General features: G+C 37.6%; 1 protein-coding gene across 16 annotated transcripts in view; it reads right to left on the reverse strand.

Annotated features, from left to right (window-relative positions):
• mcf2l2 (MCF.2 cell line derived transforming sequence-like 2) overlaps positions 1-10704 on the reverse strand; it is a 116896-nt gene extending 106192 nt beyond the window's left edge. For 12 of the 16 annotated variants that reach the window (XM_065241573.1, XM_065241576.1, XM_065241572.1 and 9 more), the window contains exon 1: positions 1918-2098. In XM_065241573.1, coding sequence (XP_065097645.1) covers positions 1918-2083 — 166 coding nt within the window. In that variant the 5' untranslated portion in view covers positions 2084-2098. Of the gene's footprint in view, positions 1-1917; positions 2102-5032; positions 5420-10129 lie in introns of those variants that run through there. The other 4 variants (XM_065241578.2, XM_065241580.2, XM_065241574.2 and 1 more) reach the window with 4 other exon arrangements.
• Between the last annotated feature and the right edge of the window lie 1137 nt (positions 10705-11841).

Below are 11841 nucleotides of genomic sequence, written 5' to 3' on the forward strand. Positions count from 1 at the left end.
ATGTCAACCTCAGTGGCGTCTGGTGACTTCTCTTCTGAGGGCTGCAAATTCAAAATATTTGTTCGATGCATCATGTGTACCAAGTGCATCATGTGTCTTGTCAAAATACGTGCCTGCTGCACACGCGTCGAAATGGTTTATGATAAAAGAGACGCTAATGTTCACGAAATAACACTGTCAATTTTATCATAAACCCTTTAGACACATATGCAGCAGGCACTTATTTTGACAAGACGCATGCACATGGTTCACATGACGCAACAAACCCATATTTTGACATGACATGACATGCCACACACATGTTGGGCTAAATACATGTTGTGACAAGCTTCGCATCATGCGCCCTCGAAATTTTTTTCGATTAATCGTTTTTTTTAAACGTGGTCGATTCAAAATCGGTCCTCAAAGAGCGGAATCTATTTTTTTTTTATTTCATTATTTTTCTGCAAACATTGAACGTAAGATTAACGTTAATCAAATTACTAGTCTTCTTCACTAGATGTCACCCTATTTTTTGCCTTGCGCGATATTGCCAAGGAGCAAGAGGCGAGCCCGTCATTCTTTCATTCAGTGCTTAAAATGGCGGTATTAGGTGCTTCATCGACGTTGATGCCACCTTCACATAAAAAGTAAGAGGTATGGAAGCATTTTAGATTTCGCAAGCAAGATGACAACGATAGTGTTGTGGCTTTTAATTTTTAATAATTTCCACTTGTAAACTTATGTTCACTGTTATTTTTTATCAATATCGTATTTGTATTAAATCTAAATTCATTGAGTTGAATCCAGAATTAAGTATGAAAACCGACCCGAGAATCGGAAACTAAAATTTAATCGAGAATCGAAATCGAATCGATCTGGAACATCTGAATCGATACCCATCCCTACTTCATGCTGGGTTTTTTACAATGTACTAGTCAAGAAAGTTTTTAAATTAATTTTAAATTCAAGTTAATTAAACTTAAAAATGTAAGTGCGACAAGGAATTTTCTACAGTGTGTGTTAATCTTCACATATTTGATATGCTTCGAGGTTAAGAAAAGATGTATACAATGTTCCACTGACCATTTTTATAAAAAAATATTTGTTAAAGTTTTTTTTATCATATGTTTACATGATCTCTTATGTAAAATATTAATATCTATAATATTTACAATATAAGCTCCCCAAACCTCAAATATATAAATATTATGCTAGATGTCAGGGGAGCCCCAAAGAAAAAGGCTTTTCAGAGGGGATCTCGACATGATTTCTCTCAGTTCAAAATCAGTCATCAAATTCCTTAAATGCCCAATTATCCAAGCTATTTTAAACCTGCATCTTATGTCGACATTATGTAATTATTTCTTGTACTGTAATACATTTTAGGAGAATCTACGACAAAGATCATACTGTACTAAAACATGAGAACATGGCAACCTCTGAGCAATAATATTTTTTCTGTGTTCGGAGATGAAAAAATGCAGAGAAACTTTTTAAAAAATGCACATCTCAAAAGTAGGAAGATTATCAATGAGTCATGAAATCACATTAAACTGACCAAAAAAGTGCTTAGTGGATCATTTACAGTTCCTCTTTCAAGCCTGTTTAGTTGCACAAAAAACCCCAATAACTACCAGGTCATTCACAGGAATATTTTACATTTTTACTCAAACATTTCTGTTTCCACCACAAATTATTCAGTGATGATTGAAGCCGCCTATCTGAAATGTAATCCTCTTTAAAAGAGACTGTCTGTTAACACTGCTCCCTATGCACACACTCACAGAATTACACACTTTCAACAACCAACTGCAACACATCTCCTCTCTCGATCTCACTGCACCACTTCTATAATAATTTATTCATAACCACATCAGCAGTAAAGCATCCCATGCAAAGAGTAAAAGAGGAAGGCTGGTTTTTAGGAAGGCATACTTCTCCTAGTAGCTAAATCTGTTTCCAGACAGACTCTCAAGAACTGATAGTAGGACTCCATTTCCCCAACAGAGATGCGGACCAGAGAAAAGGAAGTTGCCAGCGAGTAGCGTCCACATCCCGAGCAGCGAGACGGGATGGTGTGATACCTTAGAGATCCATCCATACCGCAGCAAAAACCCAAAATAACCCTGCATTTGCTGAACCTGCCTCAGCTCCCAGGATGAGATGTGTGCGTGGTTCCCCGTAAGCAGTGTGAATTGTCAGGTCATAGAAAAGCAAGGATGGACCAGAATTGGTGTTGATTCTGCATTAGGATCTCTTCTCCTGCGGTGGATATACTTACAGTACACACACCTCCACCTGAGGTTATTCTCCCCCTCAGAGTTGGCACTATACAACATTAAAGCCAAATATAAAAAAAAACATGATTTACTCACCCTCAAGCATCTGAGATACATATGTCCATAATCTTTCAGATATACACATTTGGAGTTATTTTAGTAAGTGTCCTTGCTTTTATAACTAACTGTATTTACTAGCTACCGGTAACGATGCCATCTTGGACTCACACGATTTACAATGTTGCCATGGATACGATGTGCAGTGACTCTCATGAGTTCAATATGGCGTCTTTACTGGAAGCTAGTTATTATAGTTTTCGCATCAATTACCTGCAATAGACCTTCATTAACCCCTTGGTGACTTCAGTGAAGGATGGGTGCACTTTTTTGGCCTTCAAAGTCAGATGTTGTTCCCAGATCCCTGTTTTCTTCCATTATAAGCTTGGAAAAGCAAGGAAATTTACTAAAATAACTCCAAATGTGTTCATCTGAAAGATAATGGACATATGTATCTCAGTTTGCTTGATGGTGAGTAAATCATTGGGTAATTTTGATATTTGACTGGAGTATCGCTTTAAAGTGCCAGACAGATCCAAAATCAAAAATGACATGTATTGCAATGTATCATGTAACTGTCCATCAATGTAAACAATGTGCAAAGTAGTTAAACAAAAAAGTGCACGATTAATTAGTTATTGGCTTCTTAAATAGGGAGTCGACTCTGAATTACTGAAACGAGATGTCATATAGTTCGAATCTTCTGCATGTCTCAATCTACGTAGATACGAAAACTTTGCATAATCTCCGCCTACAGTCTTGCCCTCGAGAAACAAATACTCTGATGCCCACAGACACTTTAGCTAGTTAGTGTGTAAACATCATCTCGAGAAGACACTGTGTTTTCAGCTGTAAAGGCAATTTTGTGTTGTTTTCACTACCAAAGGATGAATCAGTGGTTAAAATTACTTTTTCAAGGAGGGATCTACTAAACGTTTGGCAATGAAAGATGGTTCAGTACCCACTTTATTTGGAACAACATGCATCTCCTAGCCACAACCTGTAAGTATGATTATTACATTATGTGTTTATTTTCCCCTGAGTGTTCTAAAATGTCTAGTTTACTGTAATGTCTTATCAATAAGCTGCACTAGCAACGCATGTTTCAGTTTACGGTTTTGCTATGGCCCGGTTAGCTTACATACTTGCTTAAATGAATTTAAAATGTTAGTGTCTGTCGTCTTTTTTATTGCTTGTATTAATGAAATATGTGTATTGATGTCAGTGTTTAAACTCTAAATATACTGTTAGTGAGTTACGTTAGCAAGCGGCAAACGCATGTTGCACTACTGTTTACAGATTTGCTATGGCCCGGTTAGCTTACATACTTGCTTAAATGAGTGTAAAATGTTAGTGTCTGTCGTCGTTTTTATTGCTTGTATTTACGATGAATGATGTGTATTGATGTCACTAATGTCTTCTCAGTAAGTCATGATAGCACTAGATCAATGCATGTTGCACTATTGTTGGACTGTGGGGAGACTGTGTCCATTGACCAATCAGAGCAGAGTAGGATACTGAAAGGTGGGTTTAGACTGATTTGTTGAAAGACTTCATACTAATGGTTTGGGGATCTCTGAGAAATGGAGTAATATTACATTTATATTTTGAGAAAATGACAGTGTTTTTTGACATTGCATGCATTAAAACCTGTTGTTGGGGACTCCTTAACAATATAAGGAAGTTTAGAAATTCCATTTGACTGGCACTTTAACCTACAGTAACAAAGACACACACACACACACACACACACACACACACACACACACACACACAATAAAAGCAGACATACAATAGTCTACTGTATAGCCATAATAAAGAAACATTATTTATGAATCTTTTCTATAAATTCCCCTTCCCATCATTATGTTCATACTTCCCCAAGCGAATACCTGCAGCATACTTGTAGTTCAGTGTACAGGCTTGCAAAATTTGAGAAGGTGAAATGTTTAAAATTGTTTACACAAATGCACAAACGTGAACAATTTGGGTGGCCCTTACTATCTCATGACACTGTCAGTATGATCTGCTTGAACCCCTGTATTTTTGGGGATAGGGGTTATAAGGCACTATAAAACAGGCAGGTTTACTTCTGAGAACAGGTTAAGTAAAGCAAACAGTTCCTGCTATGCAAATGCCAAAAAAAGAATTTTCAGTAGTAAAACAACAGATATTATATGTTCCTGTATAGCTCAATGGTACAACATTGCATTAAAAGCACAAAAGGTAATTGGTTTGAACCCAAGGAACACACATACTGATACAAAATGCATAACTTGTAATGCACTGTAAGTGACTTTGGATAAAAGCATCTGCCAAATGCATAAATGTAAATGTTCGTGAAAAGTCCTTGTTATGATACAGTAGTAAAACCAGCGTATGGGTGTGTGTTTTTGCCCAGTGAGTCTTCACATCCCCTCAGTGTAATCCCTGTACCACAAACAAAAGTTGCCCAGCAGGGTCAGACTGAGCAAAACTGCTCAACAGGATTAATACTGGCACATTTTTGTGTCACATTTCTATTCATCTTAAGCATTACCAAACCCATAATCCTTTATTTCAAAGAAACTACTCATACTACTCAGTCATAGTGAACACAGCTATAGCTTCTTCAAAAAATGTCTCTATATTTATAAAGACAAGGCAATAGCAACATAAAATCATAGCTAACACAGTCCTGCCTCAGGCACAAATGCTTTTAAAAAATGACTTACACATAACTGAGCCCATTGTGCCGATGGTCCCAGGAGCCACCGCGACCCACAAATTCTCTACTTTCCCCTTGTAACGTCTCTTTCTTGCAGGTTGTCTCCTACTTCTGAGTTTCTAAAAGGTTGATATTAGAGGAGCCTTTGCCTCTGGTACATGGATAATACATTGACATAATTTCCACAAATATCCTCTGAGAATTCCAGAATCAAGGGTAGTTTCCTGTTCCTTTCTCGCACCCTTTGAGACATTCATCCCTGTGCAGCGTTCGGCGAATAGAGAACATCAGGAAGAACCTCTCACAAACACACGACTCCTTTTCCCTCTCCACCCCAAAACAGAGTTCAGCGTCTCAGACACACGCACATAGACCCCTCCCCACAAAAACTCACACATGAGACTGCATCATGTGCCACTGAGTTTTAAATCTTAACCTGAGGTCTGAACTTTTTTCAGGCACGTCACCAGTGGAAAGGAAATGTAATGTTGAACTGAGAGCCTAATGAGTATCGCCTTTAAACAAGAAGAATATTTATACAGTGATTTCATGGTTGCATGAGCCAAGGGTTTATGGAAAATAAGATTGTAGTTAATGTTCCATAGTGGACCCAACAGAAGCTCTATAAAATCAGACATTCCTGTGGCTGGAAACACTTGTGCTTGTAAAAGTAAGCACTATTTGTAATCTACTGACACAGATGCAAGCATGCATATACAGTATGCGTATACATATACGTAGGTCTAAGAACATTCTTGACTTTTAAACAAGTATTAAACTTTGGCACAACTAATCTCCAAATTTTGCAGTTTGCTTTTAGATATCTAAGATTTTTGCCTGCTGGGTAAAAATAAAAGATGATAAATCGCATGCAATTGTCGTTCGCATTTTAAGTAAAGCCAGTTCCTTGATAAGTAGTAAATCGCCATTACCTACATTCAGATGGAGCTACATTTACTACACAGGGGTGCGTTTCCCAAACAACGACGTAACTCGCTGCTGAACCACCATAGTACGATGCATAGTTGGAGAAACAACCACTACCTTGTTCCCGAAAACATAGTAACTTTGTTGCACATTCATCGTTTGAACTATGTTGGTTCAGCAACATAGCTGATGATGTCTCGTGGAGGTGGAGTACTTTTTAAAGGTGCAGTGTGTAAATTTCAGAGTCATCTAGTGGTGAGGTTGCGAATTGCAACCAACGGCTCAGTCCACTGCTCACCCCTCACTTTTGAAACGCATAGAGAAGCTTTGGTAGCCACCACCGGAAAAAAAACATGTCATCGTTGGAGACAACTTAGTAAAAAAAGTTTGTCCATTACGGGCTTCTGTAGAAACATGGCGGCACAAAATGTCGACTTCCACGTAAGGGACCCTCGATGTATGTTGATAAAAAGTCTCATTCTAAGGTAATAAAAACATAATGGTTTATTATAAAAAAAGTCTTTATGCACCCGTAATGATATAGTTTTGTATATTATTTTGCATTTCTGTCAAGAGATTCTACAAAAAATTACAAACTGCACCTTTAATCTGTTTAAATTGATTTAATGTCAGATTATTGCTGTAAATAACGTAAATTGCATCAGAAGACTGATTTTGTTATCGTGATTTAGTCTTCTGTTGTTTTATTTCAAGATATTTCATTAATGCGCAAGTTCCCTCTTACCGTGGGTTCACACCAGCCGCATTTGAGGCTTCAAATTTGTGTCTACCGCGTCTAGTTTGCCGCTTGAACATTTTGAGTTTACTTGCTTCATTTGCGTGTGAAAGCCGCGCGTGAAATTCTAGTCATGGAGACATTCACGCGGAAATTCTTTCTGCAGTCATGTCACTACTAGAGCAAGCTCCTGATTGGTTAACACGCCGCGTATTTCCGCCAAAGTTCAAATTTTTCAACTTGCGCGTTTCCTGTGGCAATGCTCAATTTGCGCCTTCCGCGCAAACTAGACGCGTGCATGAAGCGGAATCGCATCTACAGCGCCACGCTAAACACCTCATTCGTGCCACAAGACTGCACGTCAACGTGTCTTCACATTGACTTAACATTGAAATCACTCACGTTTGACGCCTCTACCGCCGGTGGTCTGAATGCAGCATTACGTCACTCCTCCTAGGCATTCCCCAGGGTCTTAAAGCCCATAGTCTTACTCACATGCGCATGTTGCAGATCATTAACATCTACTAACATACACTTACACACCAAAACAAATGTAAAATCATCAAATGGAAAATAGGGGCTCTTTATAAAACACCACAATGCCCTAGCAACACCCTCCTAACTACAATAAATCTACCTGACCATCAACATACCAACCCTAGCAGCCAACCAAATGGACCAATCCACAGTAATATTATATGAGTTTTAATAAAGCAAGTGTGCACCTGTGACATTAGATTATACGCTTCACGCTAGGGTGATAACGACACAGCATCTGTTGTTGTAATGTGATTATTTTTAGAGGATCTCACAGTGTGGTATTTTTGTCATGCATCTTACACCAATGTCCATATTTTAATGTCTCTCTTTCTTTCTCTACCTCGCTGTCTATCTCTTTAAATCAGCCTCCTGCCGAGCAGGTGTCTGTGAGACAGATGACAGGACACTAAGTGCAAAGAGAGATCATGTTTTATTGTGAGAGCGTGTCAGAAGGTTCAATCTAATGGCCTCCATTAGCTGAGATAACAGTGTAATTGTGTGAGCTCTTCCACGCAGACGGGAAAAACAAAAACAAAGTAAATCTCAAACTCAGTCTGGGTTACTTACAACATATGAAATACCAAAATTGTGAATAGGTGAACCTGCCTATAAAAACCCAGCAAACATTATTTATAGTGATTTACATAAAATCATCCTACATAAAGTGTATTTCTGCTTGAGTGTAATGAATATAATACACTCAATATAAGGTTTGCGTTAGCAGTACAAAAAGTCATAGGTTTGATACTGAAAAGAAATAAAGGTATTGTAATAGTAAAGTGTCTGCCAAATATGTATATGTTTAATTTTAATATTGAGTGGGTAAGGTCATGTCAAAGGTTAAACCTGCATTGGTTTTAGCAGGTCTAGACAGTGTGTTTAGAGAATATTGATTGACATAAGTGCAAAATGGTGGCTTCAAAGGGAAAACCTATGATGAGATAGAAAGAGAAGCCCACAAAAGCAGATGGGGCGGGAAGGGAGGATTTGGGGGGGTTGTGGAGGAAGGGAAGGAAGTACTATGACCTTCCCATTGTTCACCTTTTTGGATTCGCTGTGTCGTGTCACCACTCACTGCTGATGTTTTTTTTTGTGAGTCTTTGAGATACTTTCACATTGCTTGTATCTTGGAACGAAGCCCATTTCCAGGATTTGAGAATTTTTTTGACATCTTCCCAATGCAGTCTGAAACAATGACAATGAGCGATCACATTGTTTTCTTGGATGTACTACAAAGCAGACCTCCTCCTGTGTCTACATACAGTATACTGTATGTACATGTTTTAAGTAAGTTTATATTACGGTAAACATTTTGTAATAACTAGGTTTTGTAAAATTAATACTGTTCCAGTAACAGATATTAATGCATTTTTCAGCTGATTTGCAAGAAATCCTCTGTGTACATGTGTGTGATGGACTGTTTGTGTGTTATTCATGTGTCGGTGCCCAGTATTTGGCTTGTTCGTGTTAATCCTTTTATCCTGATTAGTTTGGGATGACTGAATAATGTATTTTTTTTATTTTACACAGCAAAAGAGTATGAATGGCCTCTAGGGTAAAACTCGTGTAAAAGATCACTGCACTACTTGTATAGCTAAAACATCTTTGAGAGTCTTGTAAAAAAGGTTTATTTACTTTACACCAAATTATAGTGTTTATAATGTAATGTAAAATTATAATTTGTGATGCTGTTAGAACATCTGCTCGCATTTCATAAACATCTTTTCCACAATCAACCTGGTTCTACATTTGCCATATTATAATATAAATAATATAAATTCAGTCAAGCTTAGATGTTATTGTTGTTATTTTATAAAACACTTGACTGCCCAGCTATCCTATTAAATATTCATGAGCTCTACATATAATGTGCAATACATCACTCAGCTTTGAAATGTACAGAAGAATGATGTCACAGTTGACCAATCAAAAAGCAGAACCTCTCAGTGTTTAGTCATGTTACTATTACAGGGCCGGATGATAACATCTGTGACTCACTCAGCTATAGGATAATGGCCCTGTGAAGATGCCAGTAATACATTTCCTGTTCCTCTCTGAATAAACAAGCCAGAATCAGTAGCAAGTATGAAAGCAGAACTACCAATAAACTTCACTTTATGCAGGGTTTGGACGTTTGCACAAAAGCCAAAGTGCAGGCCAGAGCAGTGAACTAGAAACAAACGGTTTAATCATTGTTAAAAATGAGCTTTATCTGTGTTGGTTTAGAGAATGGATAAAGGATGGATACTGTCAAAATCAGGAATAAACTTAGGAAGCAGCGAGTGTGTGGTTAAAGCATGGACTGTCATGAATCAATATGGCGAGCTGGCCCGTCTCAGTTTCCATGGTAACGTGGCTGACGTCCCCAGAGGCCTGCAGCAGAGGCGTAAGTGGTGCCTCTTATGCAGGATAGAGGTAATAGCAGCATGGCACAATAACCTACTTCACTTTGATGCCCGGGGAAGCACCTAAAATGTGACGAATCTGATGCAGTGAATTGTGCCATGTGCTAAATTTTTATTTTTTTTATTGTTATAATAAATAAATTAAGACATTGTCACTTGAGTGCTATTAAGTTTCAAAATGTTGTGCAAACACATCACATCTCACAACAACCTTAAAAATCTGTATACATTTTTGCTCTGAAACCCCCATATCCATAACATTCAGAGGTAAAATAAAGCACTTTAGTATTCATAAAATCCTTTACATTTTACTGTCAGTGTCAACAAACCTGAGCTCACACCTCAATGTTTCCCCACAATCACTGAACTCATATCCTCCACCAGTCATAGTCGCTAGCAGGCGAAATCTCTACAAGAGCAGTCACACACCCCCTTTACGCCCCCCTCCCAGTCCATAGCCCCCATCATCCTCAGCCATACTGAATGATCCACTTACCAACATGGGTGATGATACAGTCCACCCTCTGCTGAAGCTCCAAAAGAGACATTTCCTCTTCCTCCTCCAGCCTGCAGAGCATCTCAGGGTGTGAACAGTGGTCCTCTTCCCTCTCCTCTCTTCCACAGCTCAGCCGAGGGCTTCCCCACTCCTCTATTACAAAGACAGCGGCCACTCCCAACTCCTGATGGAGACCTCAGATGAAAGACAAGAGAGAGAGAGAGGAGATCCAACCGGCAAATGAAGTCTGGCTCTTTTATCCTACAGTGTGCAGTCTTTTGTGATGTTAATCATTCATTGTGAATCCCTGTCTAGCTGATGCTGGTTGGACTTTACCACGGCTCTATGGCTTCTATCCTAAAGACTGTGTCAGGCACCAGGAAGAGAATCCGAGGGAGGATACCTGCCTACCGAGAGATGTGGAGCTCCTTTATCACAAAACCTGGAACAATGGATTGAGTGGAATGGAGCCATTTATACATTTAGCCTGTGTTTAATTATCAAATAGCACCAAGGACAAACCTCTTAAAAAATGTTAACCGTAATATTAGTATTAGATTTAAATGTATTAATTTAGTTGTATTTTTTGTTTAATTGTTTATGTAATTTATTTATTTTAAATTCAAGTTAAAATTCTAAATTTGATTGTGTATATAAATCAATATTGTATAGCACCAAAACAAACTTTGTAGAAAATATGTGTAAAAACATTCAAATTATTATTTAATTTATTATTAGATTTTAATTTAGCAGTATTTATTGTAAGATAGATACTTAAGTCACTATATTACACTATATATATATATATTGTGTAATTTATTTATTTATTACCTTACATCAGATATTAAAAAAATATTAAATATGTTAAATAAATCAAGCCTTACTTAAATTCTACAAATATTTAAAAATAATTAAATACACACTTTTATTCATAGAGTATACACTTCTTTATATGTATTTATTTATTAATTATTATTTAAAGTATTAATTATATACATGTGTTTATAAATGCTAAGACTGTGTCAGTATGAGTGATCTGGCGCTCCGCCGAGGATCTTGTCTCCACAGTTTAATGTCAGCTGACGGGCTGTGCTGTTATCATCTTACTTGACGACATTGCCCTTGGGAGGCAGATCATCTCCTTGGAAACGCTCAGTGATAGGATGCCATCTGCGCCCCTGCCATCTAATGCAAACGTATTAAATATACAACAATTACCAAATTATTAAGGATAGCATCGAGTGAACATTTTTTGTTACTACAATGATACATTATGTATTCCTGTTATTAATCTATTTAATAGAATAGGTTTCCCTAAACAGAGTAACAAGAGCTGCAAAAATGTTTGCGGAAATAAAAATGCTATACTAAATATTGTCCTAAATATTCACCGCCAGATGGAGCTGTACGTCTACTACAGGAAGCTAGAGCTGCGCTTTATAATACTGTACTATAAATACTGTACTACAGCGCCCCCTGCTGGATTAGGATATGGTAGAATGTGATTGTTTAACAAAAGCGTCATCTATTAATTCCTACATATTATTTCATACCGTCAACCATAAGCTAAACAATTCTGTCATCGTCTGTAATGGCTTTGTCTTAACAATTTGAATGAATTAGGACTAAACGGGTGTTGAAATGATGGCCTACGTAAGGGCTCTTTAGAAATACATTGCACATTTAGCGAATACATTTGACTTTTTCCCTCA

The sequence above is a fragment of the Paramisgurnus dabryanus genome, chromosome 14 (assembly GCF_030506205.2).
Source record: "Paramisgurnus dabryanus chromosome 14, PD_genome_1.1, whole genome shotgun sequence".
Taxonomy (NCBI): domain Eukaryota; kingdom Metazoa; phylum Chordata; class Actinopteri; order Cypriniformes; family Cobitidae; genus Paramisgurnus; species Paramisgurnus dabryanus.